The following is a 24,714-nucleotide window of genomic DNA, read 5'->3' as shown; positions in this document are numbered from 1 at the left end:
TGCTGCCATGTTTCATTTGTGTCTTATCCAAATATTCAATCAGTTGAAACATTTATTGGGCAAAAAAATGAAAAATAGTTTTTCCTCCATTTGGTTTTGAAATCGAATTTGAAATCTACCGGGAATTGATGTCGTAGTTTTTGCCAAACCATGCTACCTAACCAACATCTGTATATGTGAAGTAAGCAAATGCAAGACTCCAGGATCACAATAAGCATTAACTAACATTCTTTCTAATGGGGAAAATTGTTTTGAAATTCATACGTTAAAATTATTTGAATTACATAGTGTATTTTTAGCCTGGTCTGTATAAATTAGGTTAATTGGGATGCAATTTTTGTTTATCATCTATTGTTTGCTGGATCTCAAAATATAAAAAGACCCCAAAACATTTCTCCTCCCCCTCGAGGCTTCATTATAAAGGAAGTATTCACCCAAATAGCAACAATATTTCCTCATTTTTCCCTGTGAGAGTTGAAATCAAGTGCTGATCCAAAATAACCAGTATGTGATGCCCGGGGACGCGTGGCACTGATTTGGAGTTTCACAAATATTCATTGTAATGAGGTTTGCACCAGAAATGTCAATCAGCCCACTTTGGGCCGGCGAGTTGATGAATTACGTTGGTTGGTTGAATAAATCACAATGCGTATTGACTCTGGCCCGGTGATGAGATGTCTCATTATATGCAAATGGCATTTCTGGATTTATAGTCACACGTGTCATATGTTTCAAATGACTGGAGCGAGTGTCAGCCAGGAGAACCTTTCAGTTCCATTACTGACACTCACTGTCGTCCTTTTCTTTCCCCGCTTTAATAGTGGAGAATGTATGTATCTTTTCAGCTTGTCAGGGTTTTTTTTCTTATTGCTTGAAAAAATGATTGAAACCCACAAAAATTTAAAGATACATGCATTTTATTGGATATCAACGCCAAAAATGTCATTACATATACACATCTCTGAGGAAAAGATTTTTTTTCAGCGGGAGGGAGCCCCGCATTGTACTGGTGCAGGGGTGACCAACCGTTTTGAAACCGAGAGCTACTTCGTGGCTGATAATTAGCGCAAAGGTGTACCAGTCTGATACAAACTTCTGAAATAACAGATGTAATCAAATTACATTTAAACGTATTACTGTGTTATTGTTGTTGTTCAATTCTGCCTTGAAACGAGGGCCATGGTGATAAACTGAGTAATCGAGGGAATATTTGATAGGATCGGATAACATTTTGTTATGTATGTTAATATAATTTCTTACAATAATTAGGAAACAGATAAACAAAACATATTTAACTTTTTATTTCTCAAAATCTCTTCCATTGTTTACATTTTCGTATGATCTCTCCTACAACATTCCTACAAAATCACAATGCCCCATCACTGGTGAGCTATTTTTGGTCCACAGGCTCCTCATGTGGTCGTTGGAGCTACCTGTTATCTGCGGACTGGTCCTGGGTGACCCTGCACTAGTGGTACTGACTTTGTACCACGATTTGAAAATCACTGGTACTATCACCATAGTTTTTTTTTTTAATAGAAAAAAAATATATATACATATATATATATATATATATATATATATATATATATATATATATATATATATATATATATTATTATTTTTTTTTTTATAGCATCATGCTAGTTAATCACTTTCCTACTGCACGCGCGCGGCAGTTGGCGCCTCGCATGTGACGTCACTCTTAAAGCGACAGGCGCACGCACGCCGGCCGCTTTATAAGGTGTGATTGCCTGAACTTGTGAGGAAGAGGAGGGCGAGGGTCGAGACACACTGAAACAGACAGTGAGAGAAAGGGGGAGCAGCCTATGCGCTCTCTTACCCCTCTCCGCTCCTCACTCTTGGATAGATCGCACATGAACACACAGAGCGTGTGGTTGTTATCCGAGCACCGAAGTAGACGCGTCTGTTTGGTCTTGAGGACGGACTAGCGAGTGGAGCGAGGCACCATGGACTCCTGGATAAAGTTCATCTTCATGGTCGCCACCTTCTGCTGTGGGACGCGAGCGGAGTTTGACGGCAGGTACGTGCCTATGTTTTGCATCTCACACTTGCTTTATTGAGCTTCTCATGTGCGTAATGTTCGGAAATATTCTCTTTTTGATATGATATGACCGGTGTGAGGACTTTCCGCTGAACTACTTGCGTTGGTGACCCAAAGCACCTGAATGCGCCTTATTTCCTTTACATTTCAATATATGGATAACTAGAAACGCGTCTACCCACACGTTTATATGTATTTAGATATTTTTTCAAAATCATAACGCAGTGGCTCTTACGATGTTATGCTACAAGAAACCTTTTGGGATTTAATTCTGCGCTGATTGGGGAACTATTGCATCTTTATGTATTATTTGTCTCCATTTAGTTGCATGCATTTCAGTTAATTTATTAGCGATTGAAGCAACCAACAATGTATCTGTGGTTAATCCTAATCTATAAAACGATTTTTAAAGTTCGGAATTACATATATTTGCATTAAATTGCACGCATTTTAATCTCTGGGTAAGGAGAAATACGTTTCGAAATACAACCACCACGTGTCTCACCTGACATTGCAGTGTTGTTGTTTTACTGTTGTAACACTGGTTTCGCACTATATTATTCATTGTTCACTGTTGCTCACAAATTCATTTACTTATCTACAATTACTAAGTATCTGAAGTTGACGGGTTTTTTTCAACTCATGATACATGACTTTCTATACTATGTTCAACTGTTATACTACTAAGACGCTTTTTGAACTTTTTTTTTAATGATAATCATAGAAATATTGCACCTGAATGTATAATTTTCTTTCTCTGCTGTATTGCTCAAATTCATTTGGATCAATTTGCCCATGGCTCTTACCTGGTGTTGTTTAGTTTGTTTGTTTGTTTGTTTATTTGTATTTCTGGTTTTCCTACTATACTGCACTACTATAATACTATAAGATGCTATTTGGTTTTTAGGTCGGAACTAATACTGTTGGCCATAGAAATATTGCACTTGAATATATCATTTTTCTTCCATGCATTTTTATTCATGGGTAAAGAGAAATGTAGCAACTGTATATCATTGACATGGGATTTTCTTCAACCCTACCATAATAAGACAGTGGTTTTATATTATAGCTTTCTGTGAGAGATGCTATTTGAACCTACATTCTGAACTCATAACAGTTATCAAAGAAATATTGCACCTGAATACCTGATTTTTGTTTTCAGTTGAATTCAATTGTTTCAATTTTCAAGTAGAAAATGCATTACAGTAGACAACCACCTCATCTGGTGGATCACAATATTGCATTGCAGTGATTTTTATATACCATGTACAATTGAGAATGCTTTTTGAAATGTTGTTTTGAACAATAACAAAGATCACAGAAACATCATATATATATATATATATATATATATATATATATATATATATATATATATATATATATATATATATATATATATATATATATGAAACAACCATGCAGACATACAAATAATTACTCTTAAATAATGCCACAATTGGCAACACAGAAGTAAACATCTAGCCATCCTTTTTTTTTTTTTTTTTTTTTAGACCACTTATCCTTATTAAGGTCACAGTTCAACTGGAGCCTATCCCAGCACTCAGGTGAGAGGTGGGATACACCCTGAACCGGTCAGCGGACGATCATAATGCACAACAGACAAATAACCATTCACACTCACATTTAGGCTTCTGGACTTTTTACAGTTAAGTCTTGATTTACCTCAATATGGATGTTTTTGGAATGTGGTAAGGAGTTGGAGTCTCCTGACTTAGCTGTGCCCTAAGACTGACTAGCGACCAGTCCAGGGTTAAGTCTACCTTTCTTCAAAAGCCAGTTGGGATAGGCTGCAGCGCTCTGCGAAATAGATGGCCTGGGATGACCCTTCCCCCGGTGATTTAAATGCGTAGCCTCCACATTAGTCCACTGGCTGCTGGCTGCAATTGTTTAGCTTATTTCAGGGATGGGCAACTTAAATGCTGGAGCGTGCCACAATTTTTCATCAGTGCTGCTGTTGGGCCACATAGGACCCTGCCCCTCCTAACCAGATGGATGACAAAAAGGCCTTTTAAATACAGTATGGGCAAAATGCATCCATACGTGAAAAATATGTGCTCTTGATATATTTCATAATACATTTTTCAATACATGCATTAATGACCCACTACCCTAACTCAACCACAAAGGGTTTGAAGCAAACAACAGAATAATCACATCATTTATTTTTCCCCCATTCCAAAGGGCTGTCTTACACAAAACCTACCAAAAAAGGATGGAACAAAACTACTGAACATCAGACTAACATTAAGTGCAACAACTCTTTTTCTGCATTTTTTTTTCCACAAAAATCAACTCATTCAATATTTTACTATTATTTAGGTAACATGCATGTCCTGCATATCATTACAAATCTGCCTCAAAAAATATTATGCTTACTCACATTGTAGTATAGGCTATTATAACACCCGATGTAAGTGAAAATAAGCCATGTCTGTCATCTAGCGGTGAATGGTGGCATTACAACTTAAAACTACAGTTCTTTTTTTCTTTTTTCATTGTCTGCGAACGTATATCTTAACCATACATCATGTTTGGATGGTTTCACGGCTTTAAAGTCAGCTAGCGTGTCGCCTATATCACTGCCGTGACTTATAGCAGAGCTCCAGCGATCGACGGCGTCTGCCATTACTCCTCAAAAAAAATTCCGGATATGCTCCAACAACTCACGACACCGTCACGTGTACAGTATATTCTGACGCATTTCATTGGCTAAGAGACCGAGAATTGGATTAAAAAAAGAAAAAGACGCATACGCTCTCCGGCTTTAAAGGAAGAAACACGCAACAGAGCTCCCGGCTTTAGTGGTAAAAATGCGGTTATACGCTCCCGTCCTTAATGGGTTAATGATGGACTCACCTCTATTGTAGCCTATTTGAACCCTATCATTTAGTCTTTGCCAGGGTTGGTCAACTTAAACCAATGAAGGGCGCCACAGTTTTTAAACAGCGCAACTAGGGAGCCACATAGGACCGTGCACTTCCCAACCAAGCAAAGCAAAGAATCTGAATTATGTCACTTGAACCATCGAGTGTGAATCCAGTATTTGTAGACCTTCAGGATTTACGGATGAAAGCCCAACTAGAGTGTAGTTGCTCTACCCAATGGGGATTAATATAGTGGCATATTTGCTGCATGGATCAAGGAGATGCGCTTTCTGCAAATGCAAGGTGGCACGGTGAGGAAGCAACAACAACAATCGGGTGCAGACGTCGTCGTTCATGTTCTGACATGAAGCATGTTCGCGCAGACGTGGAAGACGATGGGCCGCATCACAAAGAATGCGTGTGACTGAGATCTCCATCTGCTTCTGTAAAGCTCCAGTGATGGATGATGTTTGTTTGTTTTCCCCCCGCGTCATGAAACATACTACCTGTTTCCTCTTAGGCAATTGGGTGGAATGTATTATAATGAATTAGTGACTATTTGAGAGTGGAAATAAAAATAAACATCAGAGGTAATGGCATTGCACAAGGGTGCACTCCCTCATAACTGGCGATGTAGCAGTGTTCAGATTTAACCACATTGAAACTCATGTTAAATGGGAGATGGTACACACATGCCACTATTTAGAGTGCCCCTGACTCGCCCTAAATAAACTTCCAACGTTTTAGTAGGCTTTTCCTGACTTGCATTCTTTTTTCCCTAGCAGAAGCCTGAAGGTTTTGTGCTAACACTGGTATTTGTACCTTTTCATACTTCCCTTCATCTTGACGGACTTTGGGTGAGAGTGCTGGTCACCCGTCAATGGACATAACAACAATCCATCCATTTTGTATGTGGCTTGTTGTTATTAGCGACTGCAACAACGAGGCACTCTAAAGCAACTTCGCCAGCCCGAAGCCCAAGAAGCCCCTGTTAGATGTGATCAGATTAAGACTGAAGCAGCACGTGGCTCATTAGTTATTATTTAACACAGTTTTAAGTAACTGCAACAATTGTATGTGTGTAATTACAGGGCAATTTGTATTTAGTAAAAAGTGGGAGTGCTGCTGCTGTTTCAGTCACAAGACCATGTGTACTGTATTCCGTGTGTCTGCTCTTTACAACTTCTCTTTCTTTTCAGAATTGAAAACTCAATTTGTCCCAGTGTTTACGAGAGTAATGCACTTGTAGAGCGTATTCAGTGGCGGGGTCATATTTTTTGCAATTGAGAAAGTACATATAATACATTATGACTTCTCCTTCAGCTTCAGCCTTATTAAAAATGTAAAAATATGTGGAAGCGAAGGAACAGATTAGAACACATTGTAATTAATTTTCATCCGTCATATTATTTATGACACATCATCCATAATCACCATGGCGACCAGCGACGTAGTAACACTGATGGATTTCTTGCATGGGCCCGGGTGTGTGACTGTAATGATCATTTATGTACGCCGCCATATTGTACGTTAATAACGTCGCGGCTGACGGAGCAGCTTTTCAGCGTGCTCATAATTTGCCCTTCTTTACAACTCTGGTCTGATATGAATTCATTGGGGGGGGTGGGGGTGGGGGGGGGCGGGATTTATTACTTGGTCTCCCTCACATATTGCCTTTTGGAGAGCGTTCCTAACAGGCTTATCCTCGTGGCCCTGAAGGGTCCTTCACGGCCCACATCATTTTGCTCAGGCGCATGCACGTACTCTGGTTTGCACGTACGGTGAGAGCTGATTTCCAGTCTTGTGGCCCAGCAACACCTCTACAGCAATAAGTTGACAAAAGTTGACTCCCGCCAGGTGATGCTGTTCGGTGTACAGCACGTTTGGGCTTTCCGGGCTGGAGTTCCAGGCACATGCGCAAGTGCACTGTGTACTTGTAATTGATTAATATGATAAGAGAAGTGACTTGAAATAATCCACTTCCAACTCGGCCCTACAAGCACCGGATCATTTTGTGATCGCTCTTTCTCATCAGTTATTAATGGTAACACTTACCTTGCACACGAGAATCAAGCAGAGGGACTACCAGTTCATTCACAAAGTCCCAAAAAGTTAAATTATTGTGATAACACCTCTTGCAAGTTACTTATGATAACAACTGCCGTGCACAATAGAAATAAGTACAACTTCTATGAATGGGATCTGTGGTACCTTTGGTGGTGGTCACCAAATGCACTTGTGTAGTTAATCCTTTTGATATTCTCACTTGGTTGAAGTCTCAGGAAATTTGAGGGGGTATTGGAGGATTGTTTGTAATTAAAGAGGTCGTACCAGCGGAACGTTACCGCCATCACTTTTCATTCTACAGTTTTTTTGGTTTTTTTTTTGGGGGGGGGGGGGGGGGTTGTTCCCGAGCGATGTGATTGGCAGCTGGGGATACTGAGGGGGGCTCTCATTAGCATTTCATCATGTCGCCATGAAGACTTTAACAGGCCTCACAACTGCTGAGTGACAGTCGCACTTGGCTGCGAGGCACAAACAAAGCGGCTTTTGTCTTCCGGAGCTATATAAAAACGACCTGGTGGTGGATTAGCGTTTGCCCGCCAAGTGCTATGTGACAAGCTGTACGTTTCTGCATCATTCAGTGGAACCTCAAAAACTAAAAATACGCCTCTTAAAGTTAGACATCAGCATGTCCTGCACTACTGCGTCGCAGTGAGCAAGCGTTGTGCTTTTTCTTTGGCTTTGACATCACAGACAAAACTGTCGGACTGCACATGTCTTTGTCCTGGCTGCTCAGTGCAATATGGCTTACGTGGTTGATAATCACAAGAGAATGGAATGTATGCTGCAAAGAAAGTCTTATGATCTACTAGGGCTGGGCAATTATTAAAATGTAATCATGATTTCGATTTTGTCTGCTCACGATTACAAAAATATATTCAAAGAAAAACGGTGTGATTTAAGATGTTTAATGACACCCCAATTGGAGTTTACTATAAAACAAAACTACACTACTGCACTACAAAAAGAAATACACACATTGTTTGAATACAAGACATGCCGGTACTTTGTTTTTGAAACATCACCAGTGCTAATGCTAGCAGTCAATGTAAAATTCCATTGACAGGCTAACAGACAATTAGCATTGAGTTCCGGGAGTGATATTCCTTCAATATCAATCAAAATAACCGTGATTTAAAAAAAAAAAATTATTACCCTTTCATAATCACCCCGCCTTATGATCTGTACAACTATTTACGGCAACCACTCAATTTATTCGCCTCAGCCACAGGTTCTGCTGGATTCATTTCAATTTTTCTCTCTGGGGGGAAAACATAATCTATTGGGACATTGACAGTGCAATCCCAAACCTAACATGCTTTTGTCATTATTTTAAATTCAGATCAGCAGTAGTCAGTCATGTTCTGCCCTTCAGAGGTATTCTGGTGCCGATTGTTTTACAAATATTGGGAAGAGGTCTATATAGTGGCCCTAACCTAAATATTTGCCCCATGTCATGTCTGGGGCTCTGTCATTTCTCACTCTAGGAATGCAAAATACACCAAAAAGCATACTGTAGTAATGTTTTTTGTGGAACATAATCTTTTTTCGATCATAATTTACATGTAAACTGACTTTCTCTGCTTCATAAACACACAAACCCAAAGTACCGTGAGCATAAGTACCGTAAGCATCTGCCTAATGGAATGAAAACATGAACAGCCCCCGCCCGCCCTATTCGGACGTATTAATTGGCGCTGAGCTCATCATGTGGCCTCGTTTTACAGGTGGCCGCGGCAGATGTCGCCGTCCAATGGGCTGTGCCGTTACGGCGCCAGGGTGGACTGCTGCTGGGGATGGACGCGCCGATCTTGGGGTCACTGTCAGCGTGAGTGTTCGATAATGCCTGCTGTTGCCATTGTTGGATGAGGAGGGATGGACTGGCGAGGTGTCAAGCTGGGTGTTAAAAAAACAACAAATAGATGCTATGAATGAACCATGAGGTGGCTTTAGTGTTAATACTGTAGATAAAGGGCTTGGAGAAGCATGCATATGCTCAATGGTGTTTTTATATGGAAAAACTGACGCTTTTCCACTGCAGAGAAACTGTTGGCTGTTGCGAGAAGTGGCAAGGGTGAAAAAAAAGTAATTCAGCTTCTGTACTCTGAAAGTAAAGCAGTTCAAACTCTCATTCAGCTTCTGTACTCTGAAATTAAAAACAGTTCAAACTCTGAAAAGTACTAAAGAACAGAAGTAGAAATGAGTTTTTATGGTCAGTTATGTACAATATTGTGAACCTTCGCATATTCGCAGATATTTATTGATCGTAATCTATCCTCTGTTATTCACTGAAAAACTGACTTATTCACGGTTTTTGTGCTCAGGCCAAAGCCATGTCTACTTTTCAAGCTATTCACTTGGTGCCATATTGTGGCTTCTTGATGCCAAGCAACTACATTGAATTGAGATGGGGGAGCTCCATTTAGCCAAACCATGGCCTTGTTTAAAAGAAATAAAGTGCTTTGTTGGCATTTTGTGGCATCAATATGCAAATACAAACCTTTTTGGGTATGCTTCAATTACTCACCTATTTTCGTTATTCACGGTAGGCCCCCTTCACTCCCATTTTGATGACCCGGCATAATGGAAATAATAATTAAAAAAAAATCTACATATAAAATTGTTTACCATGTTTTATTAATTGACACTGCTTGTAGTGTGAAGAAGAAAGTAAAATCCCATTACATTACATGTTAAGAACCAGCTAGTGTTAGCTCGATTTCTATGTTGTTTTGTGGGGTTCAAGGTTAAAGAACTGACCATACACCAGCTAGCTTAGAATGGCTACAACAGTGTCTATTATGGGTGCTTTCGGAAATTCACTCTGACGCCCTAACACAGCTCTTGAGACTTGTGTGTTCAGGGAGGCAGAGTGCTGTCCTCTCCCATTAATTTCTAAACGCAGCCTGTGTTATAAACCAATCAACATCTCGTGATTGTTTACACCTGTAGTGCCTGACACACATGGACGCGCCATGTCCCCAGTTGAAGCGCTTTGGCAGTCCTTTTAACATTCAGAGTGAAGCAGTGTGTGCTCGGAGTGTATGTGTGAACGCACCAAGTGTCACCATTAATGCCCAAAAGCGACGCACAAGAACATTGCAGTATTCACCGGTGTTCTCTGAAGATTCCAGTGTGTTCGTTGGTAGTTTGACGAGTCTAGCGCTAATATGCTAACATGCTAATGAACGCTCTGTACTGTGCTACTGCTTCGCATGTATGGTGCTCTGCTCAACCTGTAAGCCTTTTCTACTGCAGGAAATGAATGTTTTATTAGTTCGTTAGCCAAGTAGTTCACTTAGCATAGATGGGGTAAACTTTCTAAATGTGGTGGGAAAATGCTCACTTCCTGTGATGGGAAAAGGCTTAAAGGGCTCATAGTTCTGCATGCTTGTTGTTGTTTTAATCCAGTCCATTATTTGTATTTTTGTTGAATTTAATTTTGTGTACATGGGGAAAGATGTCGCACATTGCTGTTTGTGGTCAAAAGCTGGCCTCGTTGATGAATTTGTGGCGGTGGGCCATCCTCTGGCTCCAAGTGTCCTTCCGGCGAGAAAAGAGTGAACTCACCCTGGCCCCAGCCAGTTTTACATTCTTTGGTCTTTTCTTTCCATCCAGATTAATTGAAGGTCCTTCCAAGACAAATCTGCCTTTTTAATCCTCACCCTGCACCCAAAACAAAGCATGATATTGTCCCCCTTTCCTCACCTTGTTTTGTATAGAACAACCCATTCTCGTGAGAATTTAGTCGGAAATCTCTGCAAAATAAACATTGTATTATTTTTGCATTGTTGTTATTGTCTACTCACTTCTCATGAGAATCTGTTGCTAAAAAGCATGACATTGTATTTATTAATAATCCTTATTTCTCCCCAATGGAATACATTTACTTTGTTATTATTAAAGAATTAACAAAGTATGCCTCAGGATGACCAGCCAAACAGCAGTGTGTGACCCTCCATGCTGTTCCGGAGTCGCATGTGTTCTTTATAGAGCTCTTCCATCGACAGAGTTCAATGGAAGGCTACAGTTACTGAATTAAGTGAGGGTAACATCCACATTACTCCACTGGCCACCATCTGCAAGAATTGAACTTGCAGTTGTGATCAAAAGTTTACATACACTTGTAAAGAACATAATGTCATGGCTCTCCCGGGTTTCCAGTTATCTCTATAACTCAGATTTTTTTCTATGAAAGACTGATTGGAACAGATACTTCTTTGTCACAACAAACATTCATGAAGTTCGGTTCTTTTATGAGTTCATGATGGATTAACAGAAAAAGAGACCAAATCCTCTGGGTCAAAAATATACATACAGCAACATGAATTAGCAATTTTGGTGACTTAGAAAGTTTTGTCAAAGGAAGGAGCTTTATAGCATGGCCTCTTAACTTCTTGTGAGTGAATATAGCTGATCGTTTCTCTCAGCCATTTAAATAGGGCTCATTGGATACAAACGCCCACAACGCTGCAATGGGAAAGTCAAAGGAGCTAAGCACGGATCTGAAAATGTGAATCATTGACTTGGAGCCATTTTAAAGCAGCTGCAGGTCCCAAGAGCAACAGTGCAAACAATTTTCCCAAGTATAAAATGAATGGCACTGTTTTGTCAATGTCATAATCAGGTAGAAAATGCAAGCTGTCGCCTGCTCTTGAGAGAAAATTGGTCAGGAGGATGAAGAGTCAACCGAGAACGATCAAAAAGCAGATCTGCCAAAAATTAGAAGCTGCTGGAGCATAGGGGAGTGTGTCCACAGTCAAGCGTGTTTTGCATCGCCATGGACTGAGAGGCTGCCGTGCAAGAAGGAAGCCATTGCTCCAAAAGTGGCACCTTAAAGGGAAAGTCAACCCAAACATTTTTTTTTCAAGAATATGTTCTATGCTGGCCCGCTAGTTGAAACAAGGCAATATGATTCATATGAAATGTGAGTTAAGCAGCAAAAGCCATCTCAGTGGACGGCCATTTTGTCACTTCTGTCGACTGAAAATTACATCACAGACCCTCAGGGCTCAGATAACGACCAATCACGGCTCACCTTTTTTCCGAAGCAGAGCTATAATTGGTTGTTTTCTGAGTCCTGAGGGTGTGTGACGTCCTTTTCAGTCGACAGAAGTGACAAAATGGCCGCCCCCAGAGATAGAAAACGGGTGGATTTTGTTGCTTAACTCATATTCCACAAACACAATATTAATCAGAATGCTGTGTTTCAACTAGTGGGCCTGCTGGGAACATATTCTTAAAAAATATATGTTTGGGTTGACTTCCGCTTTAAGGCTCGACTGAAATTTGCGAATGATCTCATGGACAGAATAAGACGTTGTAGAATAAAAATCAGTGGTCAGGCCAAAAAAATCATGGAGTTGTTTGGCCACAATGCCCACCAATATGTTTGGAGGAGAATAGGTGAGGCCTTTCACCCAAAGAACACATGCCTACTGTCAAGCACAGTAGTGGTTGTATTATGCCGTGGGACTGTTTTGCTGCCACTGGGAATGGTGCTTTACAGAGAGTAAATGAGATAATAAAGAAGGAGGAATACCATCAAATTATTCAAGATCGGGTCTTGGGCACAGTTGTGTGTTCCAACAGGGCAATGACCGCAAATACACATCCAAAGTGGTAATGGAATGGCTAAATCAGGCTAGAATTAAGGTTTTAAAAAGGGCTTCCCAAAGTACTCAGTTAAACACCATTGAGAACATGTGGACAATGCTAAAGAAACAAGTCCATGAAAGCCAACTAATTTAACTGACTTGCACCAATTATGTCAAGATGAGTTCTCAAAGATATCAACCAGAAGCTTGTGGATGGCTACCAAAAGCGCTTAATTGACGTCAAAATGGTGAAGGAACATGTTACCAAATATTAGCATTACTGTATGTATATTTTTGACCCAGCAGATTTGGTCACTTTTTCTGTTACCCAATAATAAACTAATAAAAGAACCAAACTTCATGAATGTATTTTGTGATGAAGAAGTATCTGTTCCAATCACTATATCAAAGAAAAATCTGAATTGTAGAAATAACTAGAATGTCAGAAAAGCAATAACATTATGTTCTGTACAAGTGTATGTAAACTTGTTCACAACTGTATGTATCTTAACAGGTCATCTTAACAAAAAAAATGTAATGTTTTGCTGGAAGATGTGACCACATTACAGATGGCGTTAATAGTTCTAACTACGATGAGTGATCGCGAAAATTCAATTTGCACTTTATATTGAAACCCATTGAGTTGTGGCCTTTGCACCAAAGTATGGTTAAGTCACAGGCTAAAATAAACTCTTTTATTCTGAGTCTCACTAAGAACCTTATGAGTTGTTATTTATTTCACTCTTTCCCAATCTTTATTGACGTAAGATACACATTTTGCAGTACAAAAATCTCATGGCACATCATCAAACAAAAAGTAAGTAGTTTGTAATGATGATGATGATGATATTTAAATTTACTCACACATGTATGTATACTTTATGAAATCAGAGCCTGTTCAGTTAAACACAAAGCTATTATGTCATGATATGTTGCTCGCTTAGAAAGATAAACAAATATACATTATTTGTAGTAAATTATTATTTTCGGGTATACTGTATTGTTTTCCGCTGCACACATTCAGTACTTGGCAATCACTGCTTTAATTTATACGCCATGCCTCCACCAAGTTTGGTGGAAGTCGATTCAAATTCATGAAGGTCAATCAAGACCTCTCAATTAAAAAAAAAAAAAAAAAAAAAAAAGAATTGTACTAACGGATATAATAAATGGCAAACATTTGAGGATGAAGTTAAGAAAAGGCACACTTTTTTTTAATGCTGTTTTATTTATCTTTTAAACAAAAGTTAAATTCAGCAAACCAAGTGGCTAAAACTGAAATATCACCTTTTGTTAGTGTGGACATGGCCTGACATTAATTTATTTCAGACATGCATTAGTATTCCTGCAAGTCCAAAAAAGAGGAATGAAAAGGAGAGTAATCACATCGGTGCGAACATGGCAAGCTGCTTTCAGGTGCTGCTGACCTCCACTTCTGATGGGAGAGACTAGATGAGCTAGTCGGTTCATGCAACTCCTCTGCCAGAATAAGATGGATCACTTTTTTTTTTTTTTTTTTAGTATTCCTACAGACGAAAAAGGAGGCAGCAGAGAAGAACGAAAGCACAAAAGAAAGTTGAGAGAACGAATCCCGAGGTGTGAGATTTAGAGGTTTAGCGCACAAGAGACTGAGGAAGACGAGCTGCTGAAATTCTTTGGCAGGCTTCAACTCCGTGTTTAATGTTCAGACGCTCCGGAAGCTCCGCTTGGAGCTTCTTATTCCAACCAGCTGCTGTCGGGATCATTTGACCGCATCGGAACATTTAGAATGAAATTTTAGAGGAAATCACCCTGTGATTAAACAACTCTACAGCTCTAAGGCCCAACTCAATCAACCACTTCTGATTTGTTGGGATTCGGAAACAATTTTCCTTGTAAAAATAACGGAAACAGCAATAATCTGTTCCAGTTACTTTTATTTCAACCACACTGTATGTAACTGTTGTGATGTACTGAGCACATCTACCTTACAGTTTCGACTGTAACACTTCTGTTTGTTAATTACCTGAATGATCATATACTCTAGTAACATTCTTATTGTTAATCATTTGATGCTTGCAGAAATTATTTCCCCCAAATCACAGTCTGTCAAAATCCCAATGTACAATGTACCAACCATTTTGAAAATCCAATGATGGTTTCTGAAGGTTATTTTTTTTTGTGTGTCAGAAAAAAACTGCCCACTTCAACCTGAGTACAATGTACCAACAATTTTGAAAATCCAATGATGGTTTCTGAAGAAGGTTTTTTTTTTTTTGTGTGTGTCAGAAAAAAACTTGCCTTTTTTGGGAAAAGGTTTCTGTGTGATATCACCTATTGAAAATCGAGTCAAACAATGCCTTCATATTAAAGTAAAACGGTACAACTTGATTCTTCCTTAACTTAGCTCCTCGACCCTTTTGTTTGGTTTGCTCCTCGGCGAACTCCTTCTCCAATTGGCTTGCAAGTTTCCGCTAAAAATATCCACTTATAAGTTTGTATGGGCCTAAATTTTGAGGGGTTATCCAAGTCGACGTGTCAAAATTACCGTGAGGTCACTTGCCCCAATAACTCCACTTGAATAGCACAAATGGAACATAATACGTGAGAAGGGCAGTGTGGGCAGTGGAGTAGGTCATGTCCATCATTAATCATTAGTTTTGTTTTGTTTTTTACTGAATGCATTTGTTTTGGAAGATAGTAAAGGCATTGGAAGAGTTCAAGCCATGTTTTTAACTTGTTAGAAAATTCCATAAACATGGCAGCTATTCGTCACATTGTTACAAGTGCAATATTTGGATATATGTTTTTCAAAAAATGTAATTGCCAAATAGCAATCGTACGTCGGGCATTCCCCTATAGAGTCACATTATTTGCGAAAATCTAAACCCCATGCCAAAGGTTGCTATTTTTCTCATACCCTTCCTTGTTCACAAGATCCCTTTTGTTGTCATAGCAAAAAATCAATTACAGGTCATTCCAGCATGTCCTATCTATTAAAGTCAATGCACTGTTATGGTTACAGAAAAAGAACACTAGCAGGTCCAATATCAATACTGCGATGAATAATATTGACCTGTCTAGTAGTGGTGTAACCGCATACGTAGACGGGTTAGAATGAGGTTAATTTTCGTCCCAGACAGGCCGCGTATTTGTTTCCAAATGGGTGGCCTCCAAAGCCACTGAGACCAGGATATTGTTTGGACAAACACAAAGATTATGTTTCCACTCGGTCACTTGAGCTTTGAAAGCAGCGATTTAAAAAAGACCAAAAAAAAACTGGTAAAGCGATACCATTTTAGTTTCACTTTGTCGTGATGGTGAGTGGGCGGCCTTCTTATCGCTTCATTTTTCTCGGGTTGCACTTTAAAATATGTCTGCTGCTTGAGCTGATACATAGAACAAATGGGCTAAGGCAGATCAGTGTTGAAATAAAGCCAAGGTAGAAACATTAACATAAAAGATTCCTGGCAATGGAAATAAAAACACCAAACGTTCTCATTATGTACAAAGTGACAATTTATCAATAAAGAAAATATACTTTAAGGTGCATTGCCAAGTCTCAAAGGGGGTCATGAAATAACCCCCAAATGTAAAACACCTACAAAGTAAAGGTGTAATCTAAACGGCTCTGTAATAAACATGAAGTGCAAAACATTTATGTTCAGGATACCTGCTTCTGACATTTTTCAGAGTATGAGTCTTGGAATTTGGTCAATATAAATGCTTATAAAGCAATATTCCTGACTTCCTGTTCAATTTAGTGCAAAGGTCTAGGACTTTTAGGTCCACCTAATTTTAGGTTGATCAATGAAAATTAGGTAGCAGTTGTGTTCTGGACCCCTAAAATCCATACATTAACCCCAGATACATACACTTGTGACCATTTGTTATTTTTTGAGAATGTTGAGGCCCCTCAAAATGGTGATCAATCCTTTGAAAGATTATTGAAAAATAACCATTTGAAAAAGGACATGGCACTGCGTGGTAAGGGCACAAGCAAATTGTTCTTGCTATGAAAACATTGACAAAATCGCAGTCAACTTAATTAGAAAGTGTGAATTTACCCGTACCATTTGCCTTCCTGCTACCCACGCTAACTAACTAACACATGTGACTCCAGAACTTTAAGGCTATTTTTTTGTTTGTTTGGAGAGGAATAAAAGTCTCATTTCCACTTAGTGAAATAGTTCAGTTCACAATGATATGAAGTTTGAAACACTCAACAGGAATTGTAATTCATGTTATTTATGATAAGGCAAGTCTGTCCGCTTATTATTGGACCACAGCTTGTCAAGATCCAACTGGGTGAAACAGTTCCATTGCAGTTGGTACTAGAGATGGACATAATGGTTGATTAATAATTAATTATTAAAAATGTGGTCAATTGGTTGCAAAACAGAGTGTTTCGCTTGGCTGCAATCAGGAGATGTGATATTCATTTACTTTCAACTAGATTGCCTTCTAAAGAACAACTTACGTATGTACGTACGTACATTAATTTTCCCATACTTGAAGAAAATTTTGTCAAAAGCCCAGTTGATACTTCAAAGAAAATGTTTTTAATAGTATGACATGGATAATTTATTTGGATATCCAAGTGAACTGAACAATTTGGTGGAACTGGGGCTTTGAAAAAAGTCACCACCTCTCACATTGAGTTCAATGCCTGCAACTGTGTTCTTGTGTGTCTGGCTGTTTGTCTTGCAGCTCCCTTCGACTTAACTCACAGGCTAGTCGGGATAAGGTGCCAGCCCCAAGGTTAGCTCCACATGTTGCTTGGTCGTATGATCGCTGAGGGAAGTGGGGGGTTGGGTTGGGATGGGTACATCCTCTGAATCTTTATTTATAGATCCAAAGTCACTCCGATCACCTTGCCGCTTAAACTCTGTAACCCAACTAGTGGAAGTCCTGAAGTGTCCTGGATGCCTAGACACTGAATGTTTATGGTCATGCTCCAACTGGTCCTGCAGTACGTATGAAAGTATTAAACATTTAAGTGGGGAGGGTCTGCAATGCGTTCAGTTGTTCAAATGTGGTTACATCGCCGTAGGAACAGCACTCCGTCGTAAACATAGAATCCCCTGTAATTGCCGTATATCGGTTGTTGTTGCTTTGAGGATTCTAATCGGGAGTTGTCAAGTATCTTTGTAAATCGTTTGTAAAAAGCAGTTTTAAGTCAGCGTACCAGACAATGGACGATCAACATTACCATTTATCACTCTCATCCATACATCTTCTATATCACCTGTCCTCACTTGTGAGCTGGAGCCTATACCAGTTGACCTTGGATGACCACCACCCTGGACTGATGCCAACCAATTGCAGGGTGTTTATAGACAAACAACCATTCACACTCACATATACACTTAACGATGGCTCACTTTCGAGTCTTCAATCAACCTTACGTATGCTTTGGGATTTCTATATGAAATTCAGTACCCGCACAAGCATTGAAAGAAAAGGCAAACTCCACACATTCATGCCAGAGTAGAGTTTTGAACCCTGAACTTCAGAACTGTGAAGCAGACATGCTAACCACCACCACACCGTACTGTGCTGTTATTTACTGTCCTCTAGAAATAGAGCTGAAAGAACGATCATCTTCAAAGCCAAAAATAGCCCTGTTCATCCGGTATCGATCGCACGGTCACTTAAGCAAATCAGAATGTTACCATAGTTGTACAAATAATGTCCAAACAATCCTCCCCGCTTCCCCCAGCTCAGTGAAAGTGTGTCACCACTTGGATATTGGTGTTAATGGAAGGTTGGTCCTACCAGCTATGTTTGGCCTTCCAGCTGCTGAAGACTTTTTTTTTTTTTTTTAGTCCCTCCCATGCTTGATAGACGGTGACGGCCTCCCTGATCCCTCCGCCAGCTCCGAAGCTTATAAATACTCATGGAGGCCCTGCTGATGGCTGCCTCTGATCTGGCTTAGCATTCCTCTGCATTGAGCTAACTTGGCAGCAGAGCTTCCTTTCGTTTGACCTGCTAACAAAGCGCTTGGTTCTAGGCGACTTTCCAACAGCACCCTGATGGTCCACTGGACATTTCAACTATTCAACAGTCTTTTTGTTTGAGCAAAATCACTGCAAAAATGAATCAGTCATGCTTGGGATGCCACACCTTCAACTGCATACTAGCCAATCAAGAGGTCTCGTTTGTGTTTGCAAATTTACAAGTGTAATACAGCTGCATGATAACGAAGTGCCGTATCCTCGAATGAAAATAAAATCAATGTTTTTACTGTTTTTGCTCTCGTTTGTAGTAACTCCTCCCCAAGTTGTCTTGGTTACCAACGCCATACTCAGAAGTTATATTAATATGGTTATATTATGTGTTCACGACATCCACACAAATGTCTGAAGTTATTTGGCAAATTTGAAGGGATCCCCACCCCAAAAACCAGATAATTGCACATTCTGGATAAAGCTAGTATTATCTTGTCAAATCTGTCAAATATCAGGCGACCAATTGTCATGTTGTGCCAGCTAAGCTGTTTAGCCAGCTTCGAACGTCTGGTTGCAACATTTGGATAGTTTTGGGTTTTGGCTTTTAAATGACTTATGATGAGAAAGCTATCCAGCGTGAATGTTATCGTCCTCTGTCTGGATCACCGTCTTGTGAACCATGGGAATTCAGTTTGAAAATACTCATTCATTCTGTTCGAAATGGTAAATCAACAACTGACTGAAACTGAAAGAATCCACTTTAAAACACTTCACTTATGCTGGATTGTGTGTTGTTTTATTACAAATGATGTAATAAATTTAAGCACTGTATGTTCCTAAGCTGTAAAAGTGTCAATAGAATTAAGCATTGGACCCCTAAAGGTCCATCAAACCACCATAAACTACCTTATAGGATTAAGTCGTGTCCTCCATAATTGCACCATACTGCTGTTTTACTACTATAAAGTGTCCCGTTTTTAAAGCCTGGGTGATGAAGCTGTGGAATGAATCTCCTTTTTCCTCTCTGAATTCCCACTCAGCACTTTGCCAGTTGGGCTGCAAGCATGGAGACTGCGTGGGGCCTAACAAGTGCAAATGTCACGCAGGCTTCACGGGGAAGACCTGCAATCAAGGTGAGTGGGCTGAGTCCTTCATCATTGCAACACTCACTACACAGGAAGCAATAAGGCTGAGTTACTACAGGTGCAAATGATTCAATGTGGGTGTATTTTATTTTCTCACATTGTCCAGTTCTGATAACAATGACTCCAATTCCTTGTATGTTTGATGCAGACTGAACAAATGGGTGCGACAAAAAAAAAAAAAAAAAAAGATGAAAATGCGAGGAGAGATCAACATTTCAGTTTGTATTTCCATTTGGACCTGACACAACTTAAATAAGACTTGCTTAAGAAATATTGAGTTACAAATGTTTTGCTTGCAACAGCTGCATCAAACCAGTGACCCATTGACATCACCACGTTTTTTCATCCGTCAATTTCTAGACTTATATCCATTTCATTTTAAATACACAAGAGGAGATTGAAGGGAGTACCCTCAGAACCATTTTGTTCTCTATTATTAAAGGTACTAGAGCATAGGGCTGGGCCAATAATTCAATATCAATATGTATTGTCATGGTCATGTGCTCAAAAAATCTCAAAACTTAAAACAACGGGCCAGAAGGACCGTCAGCGCCTTGACCTATCACGGCCCAGCGAAGTATATTTGGTTATGTCTCAAACTCCCTCCCTCTTTTTCTATAGTGTCTCAAAATAAACAAGAAAAAAAAGGCAGTGCACTGATTCAGATTGGCAAGCGTTTATTTAATCTATACTTTTTATAGTTGTTGACCTTATTTTGAAGGTCAAATGTTTTAAGACAAAAAAAAATCTGAATTCAGCCTTTCCCTTCCCTTTTTGATAGTTAAAAAGGAAATGAAAAAAAAAGATATATATATATATCGATATCGACCAATATGACATTTATATTGCAATACACTTTTCAGCCATGTCGCCCAGCCCTATTAGAGCATGAATTGTACCTACAGAATTGAAGACTGAAGTGAATAACCCCCAAAACCATTCTGATCTCCAGACTCAAACCCGATAACATGCATTTTACCTGCAGAACAGAGAAAACTGAAAGGCGTGACCACAGAACAATTTCAGTCACTGACTGAAACCAAATACATTTTACAATAGATGCATTTTACCATCAAAAGAGCAAAATGAAGGAAGTGGCAACTACAACAATTTCACTCTTCAGACTTAAACCCTAGATCGCATATACATTTTCACTGTTAAAGACACTAGACTGAAGAGAGTAAACCACAAAACAAATTCAATCTCTTGACTTAAATCCTGTAGAACATGCATTTTACACCCCACCCCCCCGCACCCCCCCAAAAAATAAACAATTTCAATCCAAACCCTATGGAGCTTGCATTTGACCTGTTAAGAAGAGACACAAGGCAATAAAAAACAATAACAATCTCCAGATTTGGACCCGAGTAAGCATGCTTGTTATTTCTGGCCTTGACATTGTTCCGAGCAGAACGGGAGGAAAGATCCCTCGCCCACACCACAGGATAATCTTTGAAAGACAGACATCCAACAACCTTGACCTTGCTGAATGAATGGGACGGAGTAAAAAATGGCCAAATTAATCCTGATTATCGGTATGTGTGTACCCCGCTCAATTCTTTCCAGGTGACAAACTCGTCATCATGGGTGTTAAAGTCCTCAGCCTGTCAGTGTGGTGGCGTTTGCTCACTGAGCAGAACACTCTTTGTTTTCATCACAAGAGTGCAGCGAGAATGTGTTGATTGGGCTCAAGTAGGGATGAACTGTCCCCATGTGTGTTAGCTCTTTCCCACCAAGATGAGATCTCACTCATCGACTACACTTTTTGCGCACCTTTTTGCGTGAGCTATCCTCACTAACAGGTTTAAAAAAAAAAAACTGCTTCACAGAGGAATTTACACCTTCAGACAGGAAAAGGATAGTGTGTAATTAAAAGCAAGGTTGGCTCGAGAGGGAGAGACATTGAGATCCTTTAGGGAATGTTCCTTACAAATCCTCATGCACTTCGGGCACATACAGTAAATGGTTCCTGTCTGACCATCCACACGGCTCGTCCTAATCTAACCAAAGAGATCTCACTCCAGACCATCCATCCATCTTTTATACCACTTCTCCTCATTAGGGTCAAAAGTGAGCTAGCTAGTCGCTGACTTCAGGTGAGAGGTGGGGTACAGCCGGGACTGGTTGCAAGCCAATCACAGAGTACCCAGAGAAAATCCCCTTTTCAAGCGCCATTTAGTCAAAAATAGAGCCACTCACTAGCAAGCTGCCTATCAAGGCGTCATCCGATAACGTATTTTATAAGCGCGCAAAACCGAACAACCATTATGTAAAACTTGTCGAAAGTAAAGGTTTAACTGCAGAAACCAAGCGCATTTTGATGCAGCTACCATCATCTCAGTGTAAGCCAATTATGAGCCAATTCATATTTATGTCATCACAAAGTGGTCACTTGTCACGTATGTCCTCAAACCATACCCATTATTTCTCCTGAACTCGCTGCTATAGTATAGCTTTAATTGTGCTTGAAAGTGAGCATAAAATATGTCAATGAATGAAACAGTCCAAGAGAGATGATGTCATCAGTGTAGTGATGTCATTTGCTATCTATTGTATTTTTTAATTAGTCATCCATTTTACGCATAATTTGGGAATACATTATTTGAAGCAACAGAAAAAATAAGGTGCCAGCAGCTGAAAGAGCATCTCTCCATAACTCTGAAATTTCCATCGCTAATTTGGTGTGATTAGCGTTGGTGATCAGAGATTCTACAAGTAAGTTGAAAGGATCTCGAGGATAGCAGTAATGATTGAGATAACTGACTCTATGCCATCAGTGTGTCTTTTCTCTCCATTCGAATCGTTAATTTTAAACATAGGTGTTAGTTTAAGATATTTTTTGTTCTACTATTGTCACCTGTGGGTTTTTTTATTCAGAAAAGCAAAAAAAAAATTCTTTGAGTTGTCTGCTTTTGCAGTTAAATAACATCTAAGACCCTTTTGAAAGACTTTAGAATAAAAGTAAAATTTGATCCAAATAACCCTCTTAATTGCTTAATACAACCTACAATAAAATCCTGTGAATAATACTACAAATCGAGGGGGGTGTTATACAAGGGGCTTAATGAGAAAGAAAAAATGTTCCCATTGTTTTGTTGTTTAGTAGTACCTAGGGGATGTTAAATAAAAGCCACTGATTTATAGCACGTCATACACAACGTAACTCAATATGCTTCACATACAGTAATTAAAAGTACATTTAAAAGCAGTTACAAACAGAGTTAAAGAGATGTAAAAGCAAAGTAAAGATATAAACAACTAAAAGAGCGTACAGTGAAAGAATACGATTTTGGAAAACAGGCTTTTAGAAATACTTTGAAAGACATTAATCATAAGTACAGTTTTTAACGTGTTTAAAAGCGTTCACTCTTTATTGGTATGTTTTGAATCTTTATTCATTCATAGTGTTTGCTCTGATAATAAATGATACCAGTATATCAGGGCACCGTATTATACTTTACATGAGTATAAGCGAGACAACTGCTTTTTATGGGTAAATTTGGGGGGACATATTATACACGGGCGCAATTGTGATTTTACTGTAAATAAAATGTATTAGCTTTAACATTCAGGTAAACCAAATGTATTTGCTTTAACCATCGATCAGAAATGTAAAAAACACTTTACTCAATATCCCAAAAAATGGAGTTGCCCGATCTTGCCTTTGAACTCTTGACACGCAAACGTCACACAGGAAGGCCGGAGCCCAGACTCAAAACCCCTACTTCACAACTGAGGGGCAATTAACCACTTATGCACTGACGCCCACTCCAGACCGTTTTATCGATGTAACCCGTTGAACACACGCTCCATTATGAAGCTTTCAACCCAATTTTTTTCAGCATTTTCGTTTCTGGAGACAACCTCGGGTGTTTTGAGCCAGAGCATGCTATGGAAGCAGAGTGAATTATTCACGAACCATAGATTAAAGTTGCTCATTTAAATGCATGCCTTCATTAAAAATTGATTTGGTGGTTACGATTGATGTGCGTGGCAGCCTGCACGCCCCTTTTCAAGGCGAGCGGCACAAGTCGCTCGCCGGCTGGCGCGTGCCAGTAAAGGTCAAAGTGTCACCCCTGCCGCCCCATTTAAAGCGTTTAAATCACATGATGAACATGGAAATGAAACCGTCGCTAAGAGCCTTGATCAGTAAATGCAAATAAAACATGTCTGCAGTGCACCTGCATTAGTAAATGGACACACATTCCTGTGCTTTTAGTGGGAGGTGAAGACAGACATGACCCTGTAGGCGCTCAGACCAAGAGCGTTGTTAAACACTCAACACACAACACAGGAAAGGTTGAGCAGTTTATGCCTAACACACATGTACCAGATGGATGGGATTTTTTAAATACAAAAAATCATGTACCATTAGGTAATGACAACTAAAATATCAATCCACGCTAACTAAAATCATTTAATTTTACCATGCATTGTTAGATGTTTTTTTTTTTTGCTGTGCGTGTGTCGAAACACTGCCATTAACTTGTTTTTATGGCACTATTTTATTAGGTTTTTTTGGGGATTTTTTATTGAAAAGAAATAACACAATTTGAAACACGCATATTACATTGATTTTAATTGAGTGCATAACAGCCAACCACTTTTTTTAAATTAAGTGGTTAATCTAATATGTTTTGGCACCACTTTCTAGTCCTGGGCCCTGAACGGTTTACCATTATGCATGATGTCCAACTTGAAGAAAAATAATATTGACAATTAAGAAGTATAACAAAAACTGCACAAAAGAGTATTAAAATAGGTTTCAAATTATTTTGGACTACAATGACTAACATTAGAATTATTACTCGAGGAAAGAATGTCTTAGGTTTCAAATTTTTTCATGACAAAGGGCTACGATCTCATTCAGCCCCCCTTAGAGGCTCTCATTATGCATGGCAAAATGCCTTTTTACCGCCAGCCCCATCTTAGTATGTATACGACTTCCTTTGATATTTCTGTGCACACTGTCTAGATGGGATTGCATATAAATGAATCGTTAAGCAAACGCCTGTCAAGATCCTC

The 24,714-nt window shown here is 39.4% G+C and overlaps 1 protein-coding gene across 2 annotated transcripts in view; it reads left to right on the top strand.

The window, feature by feature from the left end:
- The first annotated feature begins 1,734 nt into the window (after nucleotides 1–1,734).
- The window catches only part of npnta (nephronectin a), a 48,992-nt gene continuing 26,012 nt past the window's right edge, over nucleotides 1,735–24,714 (top strand). Inside the window, exons 1-4 of one of the 2 annotated variants that reach the window (XM_086032529.1) lie at nucleotides 1,735–2,044; nucleotides 8,745–8,845; nucleotides 17,304–17,354; nucleotides 19,585–19,677. In XM_086032529.1, coding sequence (XP_085888655.1) covers nucleotides 1,971–2,044; nucleotides 8,745–8,845; nucleotides 17,304–17,354; nucleotides 19,585–19,677 — 319 coding nt within the window. In that variant the 5' untranslated portion in view covers nucleotides 1,735–1,970. The remainder of the gene's footprint in view (nucleotides 2,045–8,744; nucleotides 8,846–17,303; nucleotides 17,355–19,584; nucleotides 19,678–24,714) is intronic. The other variant, XM_086032530.1, reaches the window with a different exon arrangement.

Source organism: Filicampus tigris, chromosome 6 (genome assembly GCF_054856515.1).
Source record: "Filicampus tigris isolate MCC_2025a chromosome 6, RoL_Ftig_1.0, whole genome shotgun sequence".
Taxonomy (NCBI): Eukaryota; Metazoa; Chordata; class Actinopteri; order Syngnathiformes; family Syngnathidae; genus Filicampus; species Filicampus tigris.
This window is presented reverse-complemented; position numbering and strand designations above follow the sequence as displayed.